We start from the raw sequence: 23,093 nt of genomic DNA on the forward strand, positions 1-23,093 counted from the left end.
AATGTGGGCAGAGCAGTCGTGAGGCAGGGCCCCATCTTACTGCTGCAGCTATGAAAGCCAGACAGGGACCGGAGCAGTGATTTGATTTGAGGACTTCTGTTCCCCCCCACATACACACACATACATTAGAGCTAAAATACAGTGTCCCCGCAAATGTTCCTCTGACCCCGGCCATTTCTAGACTCCCACACTGGGAAGGAGAGCAGCAGAGTGGGGGCAGTAGGCCCAGGTCACAGTGGACTGACCACCAGCATCACCAGGGCAGCTGACTTCCCCTCTTGAGCTTCAGTCCCCCCACCCCAAAGTTGGGAACATCAAATAAACTCATGGTTGTTTAGCAAGTGGCTGGGCTATAGTCAGATCACAGATCATAGATCATGGAAACTGTTGGGACAGAGAACTGTTGGCAAGGTTGAGGCTAGTGTTCATTTGAAACCTGAATCACCAGAGAGAATCCTGGGCCAAGTGTTGGGGTTGAAGGTTTAAGTGTCTGCTCAGCTCAGGGGCCTCAGTTTCTACATCTGAGGGGTCTCAGAGGCTGGTGCTCTGGGAAGGCAGGCACGCCCCAGCTCCAGGGTTTCCCCTCTGTCCTGTTCTCAGGACCCACTGAAGCAGAGCCCCATGGATCTGCCACCTATCCTTGCCTGCTGTCCCCAGTACTCCCATCACCCCTGGCCACTGGACTGTGCCCCACTGAGCCCCACTGAAGGATGCGGGTGAGTGTGGGGAAGATGAGCAGGGGAGTCCCTGTGGCCCAAGCAGAAGCCTGGCTGCTCTTTCCGTGGCAAGTGTTCAGACAGGGCCCCCAAGAGAGACTAGAGGCCATCAGAGAAGGACCTGCAGGTGCAGCTGGCAGAGAGCAGGTAGCAGTGGGCCAAGCTGGCTGGCTGCCTATGGGCAGCATTGGAGGCCCTGTCTGAGCTGGCACAGGTGCTACAGAGGCAGGACAGTGAGCTGGGGTTCAGCAGGGCCCAGGGTGAGCTGCTGGCTCTGAGGTAGAAAGTGAGGCTCTGGTCCTCTCCCCCTGATCCTCCTTGCTTGTCCACAGCCCCAGGGAGGTCCCCTGAGCAAGCAAGTTCCCCTGACTAGACTGAAAACTCCACAATGTTTGGGGCTGGTGCCCACATCTGGTGTCATGTTCTCAGGAAGAAGTTTAGTCAGAGTCTGGGAATCCAGAGAGACAGAGGAGAATCAAGTCTCCATCCAGGCTACCATGTTTTAAAGTGTCATCTCTGTGAATGGTGCCCCCTTGAGGTGTGCAACGCATTGCCTGGTATGGCTGGGAGCAGTGGCTGGATAGATGCAAAGGAAGGGCCAGGGAACCTCTGCCCTCCCCTCCCCAAGCAGATTCAGAGGGAAGGAGGTGGCCAGGAACTGGTCTGGAGAAGGTGATGTATTCTGGGTCCAGCTGGAGATGGAGGGTTGCACATCTGGAGCCTGTAGTGATAACAGCTGGGCAGCCCCTCAAAGTAGTGAGGCACAGTCCCTTATATATAGTTCAGGACACAGGTCTATGCAGGGCCAACTGGGCTTATCACAGCTGGTGGAGCAGGCAGGGCTTTGTGGAGTCAGCCTGCTTTATCAGGGGCTGCAGACACTGCCCTGCCAAGGGTGGGGGATGTAGGTGCTGAGGCTGGGCCAGCAGGTGGAACGCTCCCTGACCCACCTGGAGCAGGAGAGGTACCACTTGTGGGGATCCCAGGATAGAAGGAGTGGAAGAGACCAGACAAGGACAGAGAGGACAAGTGAGGTGTCGGGAGGTGTGGGAGGCCCGGGCAGAGTGGCAGAAGATAGGCAGACAGTCCCTTTTGTCCCCAGGATCCTGCTACTGCAGACAGAAGTGGAAAAGGCCCAGCAGTGTTTGGACCAGATGAGCCGACAGCCCTTTGGCCCAGAGCCCAGCCTGGAGTCCCTAGGTGGTAGGATCTCTTCCAAGTGGGTGCATGGCAGAGCCCTGAACACTGGCCCTCCCACACCCTGGGCCCACCTGATACTGCAACTCCCAAGTCTTCATTCCCAGAGCAATTGCTGCGAAAGGAGGGCAGCACAGGGGCTTCTGTTCAGCCCAGAGAAGGACACCCTTCTTCCTAACATTTGGGAAGAGGCTGAGATCAGCCAGCTGACTCCTCTCCCATTTAAGATGGGAAAACAGGGGGAGTTCCCATCGTGGTGCAGTGGTTAATGAATCTGACTAGGAACCATGAGGTTGTGGGTTCGATCCCTAGCCTTGCTCAGTGGGTTAAGGATCCGACGTTGCCGTGAGCTGTGGTGTAGGTCACAGACGTGGCTCAGATCCCATGTTGCTGTGGCTCTGGTGTAGGCTGGTGGCTACAGATCCGATTAGACCCCTAGCCTGGGAACCTCCATATGCCAAGGGAGCGGCTCCAGAAAAAACAACAACAACAAAAAGATGGGAAAACAGCCTAGAGGAAAGGAAGAGCTTATTCAGGGTCTTAACATGTGATCTGGAGACTGGGAGGAGCCCCCCAGACTGAGTGTACCTGCAGGAGATACTGGTGCCAGGCCTACAGAGCCAGGAGCAGAAGTGGGATGGCAACGGGATCCAGGCACCTTAGGGCCCAAATGGAGTCTCAGTGGAGGCAACTGAGACCTCTGCTCAGGCTTCCTGCAGGAGCAGCTGCTGAGGCTCACCCAGGTGGGTTAGGACAGCTGTTAAACTCAGTCCTGCAGGGAGCCTAGGGCACCAATTGAGCCAGGCTGTACCCACCTGTGCCAGGGGGCAGAGAAGAAGGGGAGCCTGGGCCTTGTCCTTGGGAGATTCTGAGGTTAGGTGAGGGGATCTAAGGACACCATGGAAAAGAAAATGACCAAGAGGGACAGTCTGGAGCAGGGCTTCAACACAGCACAACTCCAGTGAGCACAGTTTACATCGTGGGCCACTGAAACAGCACCCTCTACTGGCGTCCAGCCTTAAATCACTTGGTTCAGAGTTAAAGCCTGGAGTCCTGAGAAGCCTCTGTGGGCTTGTGATCAGAAGAGGCCTCTTGTCCTTTTTTTTTTTTAGGGCCGCACCCACAGCGTACGAAAGTTCCCAGGCTAGGGGTCCAATCAGAGCTGCAGCTGCCAGCCTATGCCACAGCCACAGCAACATGGGATCTGAGCCCTGTCTGCAACTGACCTAGACCACAGCTCATGGCAGCACCAGATCCTTAACCCCCTAAGCGAGGCCAGAGAGCATCTGCATCCTCATGGATACTAGCCGGGTCTGTTACCGCTGAGCCACAACGGGAACTCCAGAGGAGGCCTCTGGGAAAGACTGAGTCTCAGAGGCTGCAGAGATCAGAGATGAGGAACTCGGGAGGAGGGAGCTGCATGAATAAAGGCCCGCAGGCTAGCTTGAGCAGACAGATCCCAGCCAGGGGAGCTCCCTCACCTGAGGCTGAGCTGTGACTCTGGGTGGAGTTGGGGTCTTCTCAGGTGAATGGAGACTCTCAGAAGAGCTGGGCCAGAGCCACCGGCAGCTAGGGGTCGGCTTGGAGCACCTGCAGCAGCTGCAAGGAGAGAAGACAGTGTTAGAGCACTGTGTGAAGGCCCTGGAGGCAGACGTGTCCAGCTGCTTGGGGAGAAGTCAGTGCTGGTGGTAGCGCTGGGGGTGGCCCTGGCCAGAAGGCCTGGTAAGTGGCTGCTCAGGCCCACCCTCAGTGTCCCAGTTGGGCTAGGGTGGGGTCCTGTTTTAATACTAGGTGAGATGGGCTTTGGACAGGAGGTGGGCCAACCTCTGTCACAGCTGATGAGCGGGAGGAGCTCAGGGCCCCAATCCTAAATCATGTGGCCACAGCCAGACTCCCCTTCCCAGGTATCAACACTCCTGGTTGTCACATTCTGGCTCCTGTGAGAGCACGTGGGAAATCCGTCAGCTTCAACAAGTCCTGTCTGCCCTACACACAGCTGAGCCGCCCCCTGCTGTCCCAGGGCCAGGCTGGGGGGGGGGGCACACATGAGATAACCGTAGCTGCTGGCTCAAGTCAGGATATTTGGGATTAGAAGTGCTCAGGACAGAGGGCTGTGTCTGTGCAGGGAGCCGTGAAGGAGGTGTCCCTGTCCTAGTCCCCATCTCTGCCATCAGGACACAGTGAGGACATCTACGCGACTTGGAAAGGAATCATTGAAAATGGGTAAAAAGGAGTTCCTGTTGTTGCTCAGCAGTAACAAATCAATCCCTGGCCTCGCTCAGTGGGTTAAGTTTGATCCCGCGTAGTGGTGAGCTGTGGTGTTGCAGATGCAGCTCGGATCTGGCATTGCTGTGGCTGTGGTGAAGGTTGGCAGCTACAGCTCGGGCTCAGTCCCTAGCCTGGGAACTTCCATATGCTGTGCGTATGGCCCTTAAAAAAAAAAAAAGAAAAAAGAAAGAAAGAAAAGAAAAAGAAAATGGGTAAAAATAATGTGGGTGATCTGAGGTCCAAGCTGTGCCCAGACCACCTCATTTCTATTGGCACATTCCAGGTCCAGGAGAGACCAGTGGCCCTCAGGAGAAAGCTGGAGGAGAAAGGATCACATCCCAGGCTTCATGAGAAGGTGGCTGAGTACTGGAAGGCATGCTGGCGCCAGGGGGCAGTTGCTCTGAAATTTAGGGAGGAAGAACTACAGAGGCAGCATAGGCAGAATGAGGCCTGGCCTGCCCAGGTAGATACAATCTGTCTACCTTTTTTTTTTTTTTTTTTTTTTTTGTCTTTCTGTCTTTTCTAAGGCCGCACCCACAGCATGTGGAGGTTCCCAGACTAATCAGAGGTGTAGCTGTTGGCCTACGCCAGAGCCACAGCAACATCAGATCCGAGCCGCGTCTGAGACCTACACCACAGCTCACGGCAACACCAGATCCTTAACCCACTGAGTGAGGCCAGGGATCGAACTCACAACCTCATGGTTTCTAGTCAGATTTGTTAACCACTGAGCCATGATGGGAACTCCCTGTCTACCTCTTTCCTCTGCCTGCCCTTGCTCTCCCCCATTCCCTTCCCCACAGCCCTGTCTTTCTTCCTGCATGCTAATGAGTCTCTCCCCCTTCTTAGAATGCACCTGGCCTTTGTCCTCCACTTCCTTCCCTCTGCCTGTTCCTCATCATGCTCCATCATTCTCCACTCATTCATTCATTCAACATGCATTTACTAAGCATCTACTACATGTCCGGCCCTCTTCTGTACACAGGAGAACCAGAGCAGACCATTTCCTGTCCCCAAAAGCCTCTGGTTTGCAGAGGCACACTGTCATCAAACAGGCAATTGTAACTGAATGTGTCTGATGAAGGGAGAGGCACTCTGAAAGCTGGGGGCAGGGCAGCAGACAGGAAATTCTCCTCCAGAGAGGAGGCTTCTGAGCTTCTAAACCCTCACTGAGGGATGAACAGCCATCCTCAAAGAGCCAAAGAAAAAAAAGGATACAGATGGCCAACCAGCACATGAAAAAATGTTCAACATCACTGATTATTAGAGAAATGTAAATCAAAACTACTGTAAGGTACCACCTCACATCAGTCAGAATGGTCCACAGATAACAAACACTGGAAAGAGTGAAGAGAAAAGGGAACCCTCCTGCACTGTTGGTGGAAAGGTAAACTGGTAAAACCACTATGGAAAACAGTATGGAGATACCTCAGAAAACTAAAGGAGAACTACCATATGACCCAGCAATCCCACTCTTGGGCATATATTCGGACAAAACTTTCATTCAAAAAGATACATGCACCCGTATGTTCAGAGCAGCGCTATTCACAATAGCCAAGATGTGGAAACAACCTAAATGTTCATTGATAGATGAATGGATTAAGAAGACATGGTATAACTATACAATGGGATACTACTCAGCCATAAAAAAGAACAAAATAATGCCATTTGCAGCAACATGGATGGAACTAGATACTCTCATACTAAGTGAAAGAGAAAGACAAATACCATCGGATATGACTTATACCTGGAATCTAATATATGGTACAAAGAAACCTTTCCACAGAAAAGGAACTCATGGACTTGGAGAACAGACTTGTGGTTGCCAGGGTTGGGGGAGGGGATTGGGATGGACTGGGAATCTGGGGTTAATGGATGCAAACTATTGCATTTGGAATGGATAAGCAATGAGAGCCTACTGTAGGGACTGGGAACTATATTAGTCACTTGTGATAGAACATGATGGAGGATAATGTGAGAAAAAGAATGTATACGTGTATGTGTGACTGGGTCACTTTGCTGTGTAGAAGAAAATTGACAGAACACTGTAAACCAACTATAATAGAAAAAATAAAAGTCATTTAAAAAAAAAAGAAAAGAAAAAAGGACTTTTCAACAAGAGAGAAGAGCTCCTGCAAAGTCCCAGAGAGGAGAGATCAGGGGTGGGGGTATTGTGAATAGTCCCTGACTTAAATGAGCAATGGAGCAGGTGAGGGGTTGCCATGAAATGCGGGACAGAGGCCAAAGCAAGGGCTTGCGTGTTCCAGACACTGTCCATCCGACTTCAGCTCCAGCTTGGTGACAGTCTCCTCCTGGCCAACATCCTCCCTTAGTCTCCTGGCCAAGTGCACATGTGCACAGGCAGACAGACAGCTAGATATGTACACACAAGGATACACATCAGACACTCACCCAGAGACAGGTGCATGTGCTCCCAGATGTCCCCACACAGATACAGAGAAACAGGTACAGATATCGAGCAGGGATGTTGAATTTTAAGGACCAGGATGGGCTCCACACTGTGCTGCAGGACCCTGACCAGAGCTAGTCTGCTGCTGTGGCTTGAAGGCGAGGGAGAGCAGGTCTCAGCAGCTGTGCTTAGCTGGCCTTGGGCTTCATAGAAGGTGGAGTTGGTCTAAATGGGTGAATCACAAACTGGGATCAGAGTGAGGCTCTGAGAGGGCTGTTATTTCCTCAGGGAAGCAAATCTGCAGTAACAATTTGCAGCTGCACTTTTGTACAGCAAAAAACATTCATTTTTTGTCTGTTTCTCAGTTCAGACTCTTGAGAGTCAGAGATCGTCTCCTTGGGACCTGAAGGGACTCTGTTCTTTAAGGCGTGTTCAGTGGACTACATGAGTGAGAAGGCAGGACACATAGCGGCCGAGGGCCAGGCCCTCTGGGCAGATTCAGATTCCAGGAAGGAAGGAGGTGGTGGCAGGGGAGCTCTACGGGGTTTGTATTTTTTTGTTTTGTTTGTTTGTTTGTTTGTTGTTTTGCTTTTTAGGGCATATGGAGGTTCCCAGGCTAGGGCTCCAATCAGAGCTACAGCTGCCGGCCTACACCACAGCCACAGCAACACAGGATCTGAGCCTTCTCTGCGACCTACACCACAGCTCATGGCAATGCCAAATCCTTAACCCACTGAGCAAGGCCAGGGATCAAACCCGCAACCTCATGATTCCTAGTCGGATTCGTTTCCACTGCACCATGATGGGAACTCCAGGGGAACTCTATGTAAGCACCATGCAGATGCCCTGTAACCAGTGCCAATTTGGGGTCCAGCCCCATGCCCTTTAGGGACTGCCCTGCTGTGTCTCCCTCTCTCTAGTCCCTGGGTGCCCTGCCCAGGACTCACCTGTGAGTGGGTGCCCTAGGCTCTACGCTTGTCCAGGGAAGATGACCTAGAAATCCGCCCTGGGTCATGGGCAGGGGTCCTGTGCAGAGCAGCCGAGGGGCCAAACACAGCAGGGAGGGGGCAGCAGCTGGAGAGGGTCTGACGCTGCATCAACATCTGGCTGTGGGGGGGTAGGGGTGTGGGCGAGGGGGACCCAGGGCCTCCAGGTCTCTCCACCTCTAGTCCCGTCCCCCACCTCAGGCTCCTTCCACCGAGGCCCTCTCCGGGTCTCTACCTCTGGCTGTCTTCCCCTTCAATGCCGGGATGGTGTGGGCTTCATTGTCCCCAAATTAGTGGTTAAGACCATGGGCTCAGGAGCCTGATTGCTGGCTTATTAAATCCTGGCTCCACATTATTCTGGCTGGGCGCCATTGGGTAAGTTACTCCACTTCTCTGGGCCTCATCTATAAAAGCCAAAAACTGGAACAGTTCTCCTACCCCAGGAGCTGGCTGAGGGGGTTAAACTGGACAAGAATGTAAAAGGCTCAGTGCTATGCTGGACACACGGCATGTGGTTGTGAAATGTTAGCTACTATCTTTTTTTTTTCTTCTTCCTTTTTTTTTCTTTTTAGGGCCACACGGTGGCATGTGGAAGTTCCCAGGCTAGGGGGCCAAGCGGAGCTGCAGCTGCCGGCCTATGCCACAGCCACAGCCATAGCCACAGCCACACTGCTTCCAAGCCACATCCACAATCTACAGTGCAGCTTGCAGCAGTGCTGGATCCTTAACCCACTGAGCGAGGCCAGGGATTGAAACCCATTCCTCATGGACACTATGTTGGGTCCTTAACCTGCTGAGCCACAACAGGAGCTCCAAATGCTATATTGTTACACATTTCATGCTGCTGCAGGCCTGGCTGCTTTGAGGTGAAAGTCCCCCTTCTGAATCAGGGTTGCTTTGGGCCATAGACCTGCCACAGGGGATTGATCTCCTTCACCTTCTGTATTAGTTTGCAAGGGTCGTCTTAACAGAGTATCACAAAGTGGGGGGCTTAACCAACAGCAACTTACTCTCTCACAGTTCTGGAGGCTGGCAGTCTGAGATCAAGGTGTCAGTAGGCGGCTGGGAGGGTGCATCTGTTCCCCAGCCTCTCCTGGTTGCTCACAGTCTCTGATGTTCCTTAGCTCACAGACGCATCACCCCAATCCCTGCCTTCGTGTTCACATGGCACTCTCCTTCGGTACATGTTTCTGTGTCCATACCCACCCACCCCCCCGTTTTTTGTTTTTTGTTTTTTTTTGCCTTTTTTGTCTTTTTAGGGCTGTGCCTGCTGCATATGGAGTTTCCCAGACTAGGGGTCCAATCAGAGATGCAGCTGCTGGCCTAGACCACAGCCACAGCAACGTGGGATCCAAGCCGCATCTGCGACCTACCCCACAGTTCACGGCAACAACAGATCCTTAACCCACTGAGCGAGGCCAGGGATCCAACCCACATCCTCATGGATGCTAGTTGGGCTCGTTAACTGCTCAGCCATGATGGGAACTTCCACATTTTCACTTTTTATAAAGACCCCAGATGGAGTTCCTGTCATGGCTCAGTGGTTGACGAACCCAACTAGCATCCATGAGGATGTGGGTTGGATCCCTGGCCTCGCTCAGTGGGTTAAGGATATGTTGTTGCCATGAGCCATGGTGTAGGTCCAGACACGGCTCAGATCCTGCATTGCTGTGGCTGTGGTGTAGGCTAGCAGCTACAGCTCCGATTTGACCCCTAGCCTGGGAACCTCCATATACTGTGGGAGCGGCCCAAGAAATGGCAAAAAGACAAACAAAAAAACAAACAAACAAAAAACCCACCAGATACACTGGATTAGGATCTACTATTATCAGCTCATTTTTAATTAGATTACTCTGTAAAGACCCTATTTCCAAATAAAGTCACATTCTGGGGTACTGGAGGTTAGAACGCAAACATGCCATTTTTTTCATAAGGGACGCAGTTCACCCACAACACCCTCCAGTTTGCTTCCTGCTACCTTCTTGTTGGGTGGGTTGGGTGTGACTTGGGATCATGGGGTCCTAGCTCTTTCTTGGCTGTTTTTTTCCTTCATTTAATCCCAGGACCTTGACATAGCTGCAGAGAGGCTGGAGGGTCCACCAAGGGGCTGTTCACTGACCCCCTGGCACTACATCTGCATCTGGGTGAGGGAGAGAGACTGGGATCCAATTGAAGATTGGGCTCCTCTCTGCAGGCCAGGCCCTGCCCGGACCCAAGAGCCTGTGCTGGGGTGTCAGTGGGAGAAAGGATGGGGGCGGGGTTCCCCTCAGATGGGACTGCAATCTGTCCTTCACTGCCTGGCTCTGGCCAGCGACGGGAGCAAGATGCAGGCTCGAGAGAAGAAAAACAATCAGATGGCTGGCGAGATCCAGAGATGGAAGGTGGGAGGAGCTGGAGGCTGACTGAGGGGGGTGAGATGGGGCCCTGACCCCCAAGGTCAAGAAGCCCTTCCTGATGACCCCACGCCTGAAACCAGGGACCTAATGCAAAAAAACTAGATGTCCTGGGTTCTGCCACAGTCACCAGCTCCTTCTCCCCATGGGGCCTCAGTTTCCCTGTCTGTATAATGGGTCCCAAAATCCCTGCCTTGGCCCCTGTAGTACGTGGGGGCTCAGGTACAGGGTGTGGAGTCTCTCGGGCTGAGGCAGCCCTTCAATCTGCAAATGGCCAAGGGCCTTACACTCCAGGCTGAGCTGGGCGCCTGGGGGCAGGAGCAGGACTCTGGGTGCAGCTGGCACTGGAACTGCAGCTTGAGCTGCTAGGGGCCAGGGTTGGTGGCCTCGGCTGGGCATGGTCTGGGCCTGCCCACACCCCAGGACAGGGGCATGAGAACCTGGACAGTCCAGCCAGCCAGAAAGGGAGGCCAGCAGTCCAGGGGTTCTTGAGTCCTAGGCACCCACCCTCTTCCCATGAGCACAGTCCCCAGCAGGGACCCCAGGCAAGCTCCCAGAGTCTGGGCATAGAAGGAGGCTCCACCACAACTCCAACCCTCTGTGGGGGTCTGGGCCCAGTATGGCTTCTCTCTGAGGACGAGACTGGCATTTACTCGTCCTCAAGCCCACTCCCCTCAGCCTCCAGTCCCAGAGCTTGGGGAAGGCCTCTGCGGATTCCTCCCTGGGCCTCTCAGGCAGCAGGGTTTCCAACACAGAAGTGGGGTTGTCGCCCGGTGGCCTTGGACAAACCCTCTGCTGACTCTGGGCTCAGGTCCCCATCTGTGCCCCGGGACTGGCAGGTTCTGACCCTCGGTGATACTATGACCCTATGCAGTTTACCCTCTGAGTGTCTGTCCATGGGTCATGCTCTCCAGCTCAGTGCCTGTGTCCTAGCAGGGGGGCCCACTGACCTAGGCTGGGCTCAGAATGGGATGGGGGTAAGGGGTGGCAGAGGCTGGCAGAGGAACCCAAGGAGTGTTCAGGGCAGGCCCCAGCAGAGGCAGAGGAGAGAAGTCAGGAGCAGGTGGGGGCAGAGCCCCTGCAGGAGGTGAGAACTGGCCTGGGGTCGGCCTGCTGCCCTCCCTCAGATCAGACTGGGGATGGGGCTGGAGGTAGGGCCTCCCAGGCAGAGGATGCAGCTGTATGGACTGGCCTTCTAAGCCTACACAGGGTCCTTGTGACTAGGAAACAGAGGACCTGGGACTGAGGCCGAGGCTACCTGGAGAGGTGAAGGTAGGGTGAGCCCAGGAGGTGGGGAGGGGAGGGCTTGTTGGACCCAGGGAGTCAGGATCAGGATGTCTCCACTGAGAGCCAAGAGCTGAGCCCTGAGCTGTCCCACGCTGGACCCCAGGCTGCCTTGCCCTTGCACGGTCTTGGGGTGGTCCTGGGTGGGGACCAGGCACTTACTCCTTGGTGGCATGGGCTCACCAATCAACACAAAGCAAGTGCGTCAGGGCCAAGGCTCTGCAGACCCAGCCTGGTGCACAGGGACCTAGTGCAGAGAGGTGGGAGGATCAGGAGACGGAGGGGAATTTGAAGACCTAGGCCTGCCCTAGGAAGCCCTCAGACAGCTCTCGGGCTGGGTGGTATATTCATACAGGGAGCATCACCCATCAATATTTATGGAATCAATTTGGAAATTTTTAGTTACCTGTACAGTCTGGAGGGGCAGAAAGACACCATCTTGCACCTTCCCCCTAGTGCTGTTCCATCAGCCTCTCCCAGCACCTGGCAGCCAGACATCTGTCCTGTCTTCGGGTCAAGGTGCAGTCCCAGGCAGGACCCTGTGAGGATGAAGTGGGATGATGTCCTTGGGGAAGCACCAGACTGAGACGGGAGCGAATGACGACCCCCACCCTTGCCAGACTTCCCTGAAGGAGGTGGGCTCCGAGCAGACCCAGACGCAGGCTAAGCTGAAGAGTCTGGGACGTGTGGCAAGCCCAGGATTCAGAGCTGGAGGCTCAGCAGCCGGCCCTGGAGGGTGCCCAGAACCAGGTGCTCAGCACTGCCCCCGCCTCTGTGCCTCTGCCAGGCTGGCCTGCCCAGGGAGGAACCTATGGTCTCTCCTGACAAGATAATTGGCCATTGGCTTTCCCTCCCTCAACTGGAGTCAGTCCCTCCCAAGCCCTCACTGCCTCTTCCCCCAGGGCTCAAGCCCTGGAATTTGCTCACTGCCTCTCTCCCTCCCCCTCAAGGTGGCTGAGAGCCTCGCTGAGAAGCTGAGGCTGGAGCAGCAGCTGAGGCTCCACAGGAGCTGGTAGAAAATGAGGCCCATGGGGGTGAGGGGCGCCTGGGTCTGAAGGGCCCTGGGGGAGAAACCCCTTTCCCTCATGGAGATGCTCACTGAGCTGCATTGCTCTCCTCCCTGCCCCAAGGCTCTGGGGCAGATGGCAGGGGCATTTGGAGACATGCTGTTAGGCGCACCCTAGGATCCCTCAGTGGCACGGGGTGGGGGGGACATCGCTAGGCCTTGGGCCTGATGTATCTCACTCTCATCCTTATCCTTTCTAAAGAGGGGAATCCAGGGGAAGAAGCAGGAGGGGGTGTGGCTAGGTGGGCTCTGGTGATACGGGGGGTTGAGAGGTCTGCATTCCTGGGCCTGAGATCATGGATTGAAGGAGAGTGGCCTTCAGAGCTGAGAAGTCCTGTGCTTGAGTCAGCTCCACCCCCTCCTAGGCTGGTGAGCATGAAAAAGCTTCTCTAGGCCTCAGTTTCTTTATCTGCAAAATGGGGATACTGACAGTACTTACCTCAAAAAACGCGATGAGGATCATGCAGACAATGCACACTGCACAGAGCTTGTTTCCAGTCCCCCTGAACTTCCTGATACCTCAGGTCCAGTTTGGATGAGTCAGTATTAAAGCCCAATATCAAATGTGTGTGGGGCTTTAGTCTCAAAGTCTATTTATCCGGGGTTCCACCAGCAAGGCACTGCCTGCACTTCTGATGAAGCTCAGGAAACAATTTGATATAACATGCAGCTGCGAGTGATAAACAGTGTAGCACATCCACTCCCAGGAGCTTGAATGCTGTTAGTGCTTGGCTACTGTTTCACTCTGACTGAGGGCCTCATCTTTAGGACCTTGCATGGAGGGTATGGATGGGTGGTGGCTTCTTGTCTTTTGCCTCAGCTGCTCTCTGGGAACCCCAGGGGTAGGGGGGGCAGATCCATTGGTGGACCCTCAGGCTTTGGACTGTGTCCTCAGGGAACAGGAGCTGGTGCGGCGTCGAGCATCAAGGGCTCCAGAACCAGGAGGACAGGAGCTTCTAGCTGCCTCTGAAGCCCTGCAAGTAGCAATTCTCCAGACCAGTGGGCAGGGTGACCCCTGCCTCCCAGTGGGTCCCAGGCCCAGTTTCTCTCTCTGTTTTTGTCTCGCCATCTGTAAGTTGGAGGGAGAAACAGGATCGAAAGGGTCCTTCTAGCCTGGGCCTTTGCTGGTCCTCCTGGATCCCTCAGCTGGACCCCTTGCCTGCACAGAGCTAGGACAACCCCATATCTGTTCCTGCCCTGCCTCTGTGCCCTCTATGGGTCAGCCTCTGCCTCATCTGCTCCCAGATCTCAGCTATAGCCCTAGAACCACAGAGGAGGTGAGCATCTGAGAAAGTTGGCAGCCAGGGGCAGTACCCTGGTCAGGGGCAGTACCCAGGCTGGGGAAGAAAGGTGGTGTGGGGAGTTCCCGTGGTGGCTTAGTGGTTAATGAATCTGACTAGGAACCATGATGTTGTGGGTTTGATCCCTGCCTTTGCTCAGTGGGTTAAGGATCCGGTGTTGCCATGAGCTGTGGTGTGGGTCACAGACGTGGCTTGGATCCTTATGTTGCTGTGGCTCTGGCGTAGGCCAGCAGCTATAGCTCTGATTAGACCCGTAGCCTGGGAACCTCCATATGCTGCAGGTGCGGCACTAGAAAAGGCAAAAAGACAAAAAAAAAAAAAAAAAAAAAAAAAAAAAAAAAAGTGGTGTGACTGACTGAGGCCCAGAGCCACAGCCTCCCTCTGCAGCACAAGAGACTGAGGTCCATCCCTGGCTTTTAGCCTAGTGAGCTGGGCATCTTGGCACAGAGTGCTGGGATTGACAAGCCTCAGGGAATCAAGCGGGGACAAGGACTCCTGGGGAGAAGGGAGGCCCCATGACTATGCCTTTGGTCACCAAGGCCAAGCTCTCTCTCTCTCAGGCCTGAGGCTTATAAAGAAACTGTCCTTGTCTCCCACCTGCCATGGGGCCTGAAATGCTCATGTCAGCACAATATTCCTGACTGTCAATGGATGAGGCCACTGGGCCCTTTCCCAGGGGAACCGTCTGGCTCAGAGTAGAGTGGGGCAGAGAGTGACCTGTGGGGATGCTGGGGTCCTTGTGGGGCTTGGTTGGCCTACTCAGGGCCCCAGTGCCAGCAGAGTGATGCCACCTGTTTCACTGGGGAAGCCACTGGGCACTGGGCTTTCGATTTTAAAAGTGAGTTTTCATTTACTTGTACTTTACTCACTCTACAGTTTACATTTCACAGACAAGAAATTGCCCAGAGCAGGACAGTAACTTGCCCTAGGTCACACAGCAAAAGAGCAGCTAAACCTCTCTGGTTGCCTAACCTGTCCCAAAAAGGTGGTTTCTCATTTCATACTATCTATTCTGAACTTGAGAGCAGGACCATGTCAATGGTCAGCTTAGGGTTGACATCCCCCTCAAGGTCATCTGGCCATTTTTCTTTTTTTGTACCTCCCTCCCCACCCTCCTGGGTGCTTCCTTCCCCTACAGAGCTCTGTCAGCTGGGCCACATGCCCCCAGAACCCTCCTCAGTGCTGTCGCTGAACACTCCCTCCATCTACTATCTTGAGTGAAGTGGGGTTTTGCAGAGGCGGACTCTGACAGGGGGAAGGGACAGAATGTCTCTGGGACTGTTTCCCTAGCATCATCCTCTACAAAATGTTCTCTGCCCTCCCTGCCATCCAAAGGCTACTTTGTGTGTGGGGGGGGGAATGCTGCTGAGTTCTCGATTGATCCAGCACTGGGTACGGAACCCAAATGAACCGATGGGTTCTTTTCTGGGATAATTGGACTTGGGACAAAAGAGTAATATTTCCAGGGCTGAAGACCAGACGCATAAAACTGGGGAGCTGTCAACTACATTGTTTTTCTCTGTGGAAAAACCTGGATTTCAGTGAAAGCAAATGCAGCTAGCGATTCCCAGACGTTGAAATTGGGATGGAGAGATTTTGGTTCAGGCCAGAGGCCCCTTGCATGGAGAAGACATAAACTTGACTTCTGGGGTATCATCTCAGTTTGGTCTGTGGCTCAGGCAGCAGGCTGAGCTGGTCTTCGGAGGGGAGAAATACCTTTCGTGGGCACGCTTCTGAGTTCTAGACTCTTCCCGAGGCCAGCCCCCGGGTCCCACTGCCCTTGGGCTCCTCCACACACCCTGGTGTCAGAAAACAAACGCCCCTCCTTTCTGCTCACGTGTGCCTGAGTGGTCTGGGTCCCTTGCCAGGGCAAAACCCTTAATGCCTCCAAAACAGACAGCTGCCGCTGCATCCCGAGGGCCCTCCCTAGATGCCGAGCCTTGCCTTCCACTGGCTTACTCTCAGACCAGTCTCCAGTTTGTTCTCCTGACACAGTGGGCCACTCCACCACCCTTTGGCCTTCTTCTGTGACCCTGGGTCTGGGGTTTGTACCTTACTGCCTCCAAAAGCAGCGGGCAGGGGTGTGTGGGGTGATCCCCACTCTTCCCAGTCCTGTTGTTCTGGTCGTTTCCTTCTCCCCTTTCTTCCAGTAGGGATTACAAACCTTCCCTTTCGGAAGCCCCAGGCCACCACTACTCACTTCCTTCTGGTCAGGAATACGCACACCCCCTCACACGGATGCAGGCGAAGGCGTGACCTGCGCTCACCTTTCCTCCAAGCTCCGAGAGATACCAGGGCCGATCCTGTAGCCCCGCCCCTCCTCCCATTGGCTGCGGGGCGGGCACATGCCCAGCCCTGGCCAATGCGGTGGGGGAGAGCTGCGGCTCGCGGCCGGGAAATCATCTCAGGGAGATGCTAAAGACCCTCAGGTGACAGCCACCTGTGCTCGGCGAGGCAGAGCCAAGAAGCGCGAACATCTGAGCGCCTCCACACCGCAGGCATCCTCTGCTTCCATCTCCTCACCGCGCCGGGTCGCCCCTGCACTCGCTGAAGCACATGCGGGGAAGGCCGGACAGCTGCATTAGAGTCCATTCCTAGCTAGCCCTGCCATTCACAACATATGTGACCTCGTGCACATCTCTGATCTTCAGTTTCTTCGTCTGTAAAATGAACAAAAGTCACTGCCTCACATGTCTGTGGGTGCGGTGTTAAATGAGATGCTTTGTACAACGTGCTTAGTTAGCGCTTGCTCGTGGTTAGGGCACAGCCTCTGTACCCCCTGACTCAGAACCCCTGCTGCTCTTCTCACATCTCTGGGACCACCTCATCTGTAAAATGGGGGTATTATAGTCCCATTTCATTAATGTGCAGAGGAGCAAATAAGTTAATTCATGCAAATAATTCTGGCACACATAAGTGTTCAGTAATTATAACTTTCACAGGCTCGTTATTACCAGTGCTGTCCTGTGTCCTGTGGCAGAAAGGTGCAGGAACTCTGCTGCAGAGTTCCTCTGGGATACAAACCTGGGAGCATAACTGATGGGCCCCAGGGCATGTGCATGTTCCACTTTACTATATAAAGTCAAAGTGTTTTCCTGAGTTAGGCTAACTTAAACTCCTCACAGCAATCTGTCAGAGTTCCACTGCTCCCCACCCTTGCCAAGACATGGTATTGTACGACTATATTTCCTGCCAATCTAACAGTATGGAATGGTTTTCTGTACATTCCCGATTGCTAATGAGGTCCAACCATTTCCTCTTCTGCAGAAGACCTGTTCATGACTTTGCTCCCTCTCCTCAATCCTTCTTTTCGCTTTTGACTTTTTTTTTTTTTTTTTTTGGTCTTTTCTAGGGCCACACTCCCAGCATATGGAGGTTCCCAGGCTAGGGGTCGAATCAGAGCTAAGCCGCCGGCCTACACCACAGCCACAGCAATGCAGGATCTGAGCCGTGTCTGTGACCTACACCACGGCTCATGGCAACACTGGATCCTTAACCCACTGAGCAATGACGGGAACTCCCAGTTTTGTCTTAACAACAAGCATTAAGACAAACATGCTGACAACTATGCCTGTTTTCTTTTTCGGGCTGCATCTGTGGCATATGGAAGTTCCCAGGCTAGGGTTGAATTAGAGCTGCAGCTGCTGGCCAGATCCGAGCCACATCTGTGACCTATACCTCAGCTCATGGCAATGCCGGATCCTTAACAGAGTGGGGCCAAGGATGAAACCAGCATCCTCAGGGATACTAGTTGGGTTCTTAACCCACTGAGCCACAACGGGAACTCCTCTACTACTACTCCTTTGTTGGTTGTGTGTTGCAAGTAGCTCCTCCCAGTTTATATCTTTTGATGAACTTCCTTTGGAGGGTCTAGTTTGAGGAATTCTTTCCTTTATCGAGATCTTGAAGATATTCATGTATTATATATACACTGGAGACACACGTGGCATGTGGACATTCTGGGGCCAGGGATCAAACCTGTGCCACAGCAGCAATCCAAGCCACAGTGACAATGCTAGGTCCTTAACCCACTGAGCTACCTGAGAACTCCATTTTTTTCTGTTAATTTATTATGGGATGGAAAGGCAGTGGCCTCGTGCCTTGTTCTTCCCAGATTCTCCATCTCCATCAGGAACTTCATCCAGCTGCCACTTCTCCTTCAGCAACCCCTCACAGCCATTACACAGTTTGTATCTCAAATGTCTCTGGATCCCGCTTCTCCTCACTTCTCAGCTCCTTGTACAGTAGGCTTGCTGAACCTCCATGTGGCAGCCCCCTGGTATGTCATAGTTGTGAGGTGTGATCCCAACTATTGGTTGGTTAGTAATTCAAGTACTAAAGGGTTGGTTACTTCTTTTTCTTTTTTTGCTTTTTAGGGCCACACCCATGGCACATGGTAGTTTCCAGGCTAGGGGTTGAATCGGAGCTACAGCTGCTGACCTGTGCCACAGCACAGCCATGGGATCCAAGCCACATCTGTGACCTGTACCACAGCTCATGGCAACACAGGATCCCTGACCCACTGAGCGAGGCCAGGGATCAAACCTTCATCCTCATGGATCCTAGTTGGGTTCGTCAACAACTGCGCCATGAGGGGAACTTCAAGGGTTGGTTATTTTTATCAAAAGATTTTTAGGAGTTCCTGCTGTGGCGCAGTGGAAATGAATCTGCCTAGTAACCATGAGGTTGGAGGTTGGAGGTTTGATCCCCGGCCTTGCTCAGTGTGTTAAAGATCCAGCATTGCCAGGAGCTGTGGTGTAGGTCATAGACATGGCTCAGATCCTGTGTTGCTGTGGCTATAGCTGTAGGCCAGCAGCTGTAGCTCCAATTCAACCCCTAGCCTGGGAAACTCTATATGCCACAAGTATGGCCCTAACCCGCCCCCAAAATTAGATTTTTAAAGCATCAGTGAGATTCAAGGCTGTCCCAATGTCACCCTCATTTTCTAGCACTTCAAAATGGCAGAGAAAACCCCTCAGAAGGCACAGACAGGTGAGGTGTATGTATGTTATGGGTGCAGGAAGGCAATCACAAAACTACTCAGTGCTTTACCTCTCTGCCTATTTCTTTTTTTGGGGTCTTTTTGCCTTTTCTAGGGCCGTTCCCACGGCGTATGGTGGTTCCTAGGCTAGGGGGCTAATCGGAGCTATAGCCGCTGGCCTACAACCACAGCCACAGCAACTTGGGATTCGAGCTGAGTCTGTGACCTACACCACAGCTCACGGCAACACCGAATCCTTAACCCACTGAGTGAGGCCAGGGATCAAAACCTGCAATCTCATGGTTCCTAGTTGGATTCGTTAACCACTGGGCCACGACGGGAACTCCATCTGCCCATTTCTTTTGGTTTTACCAAAACCAGGTTGTGCCCATAGGATGTACATCGTGGCAGGGGAAAAAAGGCTGAGCAGGCCTAAGTTTCACTGGCAGTGTCTCAGGGTGCCCACACCTAGAATGTCTCCCAGTTCCAGATCACCCTTCTAGAAAAGCCTTTTCCTGAGCTTATGTCCTTAAAACATGCTAGCAGTGTCCTGATACTCAGAAGACGATGCCCAGATCACTTAGCATGGGATCCAACCTGGTCCCAGCTACACTTTTCCAGTCACCCATCCCCCTCTGAAGGCACCGCTCAGTTGCCCAATGCCAGGTCCTTTGATGCCACCGAGTTTCCATATGTACCAGTTCCCCTGGTGAGAATCTTCTTCCTCACGTCTCCACTTGACAATCTCATTCTTCCAGCTGAAACATCTACCTGTAAGCACAGGGACTGTACTTCAGCAGGAGCTCAAAGAGGGCTTGCTAATGGCGGAGAGCCCTGGCCCTGCTGGGGCCCTGCTGGGATCCTGTTGCGACACTGTGGGTATTGGTTTTGGTGATCAGGCAATGTCAGAGGTGCCTGGCTAATAAAGAAGGCAGGTTGAGAGTGAGTGCTTTGGGGAAAAAGGATGGCTGAGCAGTTAAGGGGAGAAGGTTGAGGAAAAGTCAGGAGATCAGAGGGCAGTTCACCCAGCTCCTTATACTCTGAAGGCCCTTGCTTCTTCCCTATTACTGTCCAATGAAACAGTCACTGAAAGGTGTTCCCTTTGTGGCTCAGCAGTTAATGAGCCTGACTAGGATCCATAAGGATGTGGGTGCGATCCCTGGCTTCATTCAGTGGGTTAAGGATCCTGTGTTGCTGTGGTTGAGGCATTAGACAAGCAGCTGCAGCTCCAATTTGACCCCTAGCTTGGGATCCTCTATATGCTGCAGGTATAGCCCTAAAAAAAGCAAAAAAAAGAAAAAGAAAAAGAAAAAGTCACTGAAAGTACCCAAGAGATCTGCTTGTGTGAAGAGGTAGAGGTTTATTGAAATATAAACATTCGAAAACATGTAAGATAGAAAATAACCACAACATATACAGACACTTGCTGCAAGAGGACATCTGAGGTATTTATCCACTGCCTAGGCTACCCATGTGCTATCACATTTTTTCCTGGTTAGAAAACAAGTAAGTTAGGGAGGGGGAAAAGACAGAGCAGCCCTGGCCAATGAATGCCATGGCCTCAGGGCTGTACCCTCAGCAAAGTTTCTCTTGGCCCAGGTGTTCTGGGGGGGGCACCTGCTGGCACTCCCCACCCTGGGGCTTTCAGGCTGAGACCCTGCTAATGCCCTGAGGGCAGCAAGGGCTCACTGAGAGGGTGAGGCTGGGCAAGCTGCCTGGGAGAGGGAGAGGATCCAATGACCAGGAAGACAGAATGCACTGGCCCTGCGTCCTCCGGGTGGGAAGAGTCCATCCTTCGTGACCAAACCCCTGAGAAAGACATATTGGCCAATGTCTGTGATGTCTTCAAGTGGGCCTGGCACTGGCCAACTGGGCTCCTCCCTGACCCAGACCCAGGACACCCTCTGCCTATGCCCTGCATGGACCTGGCGGGTAAGGTATTGAGGCTTCTGAGGCTATAAGAGGGTCAGCCCCCAGTGATGAGGCTATGCGTGACCGTGTGTGTGAGAGAGAGTGTGGAGACGGGGGGAGGGGAGAGAGGCGATGCAGTCCGGCACGGCTGCAGCTTACCTGGCTGAGGTATGTCTTGTGCTCAAGCATTTGGTTTCCCTTTCTTTTCCCAGACAGGACCGTGGGTGGGCCTGTGCCTCTGTGGCCTCCCACTGCTGCAGCCCACATCACACTAGGGGGGTTCTATGAACACTGCAGGGCTTACTCCATTGAGAGGTGAGCCTTGTGAGAGAATCACCTCCTCTTTATGACACATGAGCAGCCTGCTCCACCCCAGGGTCCGAAAGGAGAGACAGAGCTCTCTTAGCATTGCCTCACCCTCGACTTCAGCAAGGCCTGCGGCTGCACCTGCCCTGGGGTGGGAATGTTGAGCAAAAGAGAGACGCTCTGTCCCCACCCAGGTGAGCTGGGCTTTGGGGAGTGGGACTGCGATGCTCCAGTGGGAAATGGGTCAAGGGCCATCTTGAGAACCAGTGTGGTTTCAGGACCCAACCTGCATGAGAGAGGGCCTCTCAGTTCCACCTCCTCCTGCCACTGTGATCCCTGAGTCATTTCTCCTGCTGCCTCTCCCAGCTCCTCACCGGAGTCTTAGGGAAGGGCCGGAGGGGCTGGGGTACCAGATCATTTGCTCGGCTTTGGGGGTGATCTGCTTTCATTTCTTTGGTGCTATATGATAATAACAATAAAAATTTTAAAGTAAAAAACAAACAAAGTCAGCAAACACATATAAAAAAGATTTCAGAGATGCAAATACTTCCTGAAGAATCAAACATAAACAATTACAAGTCTGAGGTATTTCAATGAACCTGACATCAGCAGGTCTGGAGATACTGGGGCTGAGATGGCCCCATGAGAAGAAGGGGGGCGCAAGGGACAAGTGGGCTGTTTTCTGGGAGAGCTGGCCAACAGGGGTGAGAGGTCTGGGAGGGTCAGTAAAGGGTCAGTGGAGTGGGTGCCAGGGCCTGCCTGGGCAGCCCTGAGGCTCTGCCTCTCCCTTGGCAGATGCCCAGCAGGCCCTGAGGGTGGCCCTCATGAGCCCTTTCTTGGGACCATTAAAAGGGGGATATGGGGCCCTGAGATGCTTCAAGACTTGAATCTGAGGGACCCACACCCCAGGAACCAAACCCAGTAGGCAAGGTGGTTTGGGAGGACCTCATCCCATGCTCAGCAGAGAAGGGCTGCGAAGGCATGCTTTAGGCTCTGAGCAGCCCCACATGGAGGTTAAAGATGGGGACTGAGCAAGGGAAGAGACCAGGGAACCTGGGGTCATGGCAGAAGGCAGGAGAAGGGAAATAAATTAAAGGGGAAGGGATGTGGAGGGCCTCCAGCCCTGTGTCAGCTTACAGATTGTCGATACACTGTGCCCGGAATAGGAGGTGGCCTGGGAGCCCTGGAGGAAGCTGGACGCCCACAGACCCCGCCCAGTTCTCCAGGACAATCCCTGATTGGACAACGCTGCTGTCAGGCCCCTCCAGCCTCTCCCTGTCTCTAGAGTACAGCAGGACCTGATGGAGCCTGGACAGACGGACACATCCAAACTCTCAACATCTGGCCAAGTGGTGTTTGATGTGGGCTCCGAGAGATGAGGTAAATTCTGTGCATCAACTTCCTCCACTCTTGAAGGGAGAGTGGGGAGTGGAAGCTGGGTCCTGCCCTCAGAGGGACCAGCTGGTGGAGGGCTCTGCGCTGGGGGTGCCCCGAGATGAGGTAGGACTTGGTGAGCAGTGAGAACCGCTGCTGCTGCTGGCGCTGCTGCCAATGCTTTGGGTAGCAGATCCTGCGATGAGGTGGACCACAGGCTTCTGGGCAAACAGCACACCTGAGTGAGGGGGCGGGGAGAAGGAAGTGTGAGCAGATGGGGAAGACGGGACAGCTTCAGCTCACCACACTGTATTTACTGCTAACTCTCCATGCCAGATGCTGCGCTGGGGGGGACACTGCTCTGCCCCCAGGGGCTTAGAGGCTGGTGAAGGGGACGGAGTCATTTGCTCAAATGTCTGTCACAAAGGCTCTAGGGGAAGTGTGCCCAGGGTGCTGTAGTTTTGGAGGCTCTGGAGGGCAGGGGAAAGTGGGTCAGGAAAGGCTCCAGGATTAGAGCATGCCTGGACTTTTAGAAAAAGTGGTCACTGGAGTTCTCGCTGTGGCAAAGATGTTTAAGTATCTGTCTGGTGCTGTCTCTGCGGCAGCACAGATTCATTCCCCTGCCCAGTGGAGTGGGTTAAGAATCTGGTGTTGTCACAGCTGTGGCAGAGATTGCAGGTGCAGCCTGGATTCGATCCCTGGTCTGGGAACTTCCATATGCAGTGGGTGCGGCCAAAAAAAAGTAGCCAAGTAAAAAGGAGGAGATGGCGTGGCAGGCAGAGGAAATCTGAGAGAGCAAAGAGCAGAGAGAGGCAACAGAAGCGTTGGAAGCTCTGTCCCCTTCACCAGCCTCTAAGCCCCTGGGTGTGCAGTGTGGTATAATCAGGGGATGCTGGAGGC

At 53.5% G+C, this 23,093-nt stretch overlaps 1 protein-coding gene and 1 long non-coding RNA gene across 2 annotated transcripts in view; both read right to left on the reverse strand.

Moving 5' to 3' along the window:
• Nucleotides 3,183–13,738, reverse strand: LOC110261565. Its single transcript, XR_002345825.1, has 3 exons — nt 12,760–13,738; nt 11,661–11,793; nt 3,183–3,512 (listed from the first exon to the last, which is right to left on the reverse strand). It is a non-coding gene; the product is annotated as an uncharacterized LOC110261565 (long non-coding RNA).
• The window catches only part of ARID3B (AT-rich interaction domain 3B), a 66,258-nt gene continuing 63,102 nt past the window's right edge, over nt 19,938–23,093 (reverse strand). Inside the window, 1 exon segment of the mRNA XM_021099056.1 lies at nt 19,938–22,431. Coding sequence (XP_020954715.1) covers nt 22,268–22,431 — 164 coding nt within the window. The 3' untranslated portion in view covers nt 19,938–22,267.

The sequence above is a fragment of the Sus scrofa genome, chromosome 7 (genome assembly GCF_000003025.6).
Source record: "Sus scrofa isolate TJ Tabasco breed Duroc chromosome 7, Sscrofa11.1, whole genome shotgun sequence".
NCBI lineage: Eukaryota > Metazoa > Chordata > Mammalia > Artiodactyla > Suidae > Sus > Sus scrofa.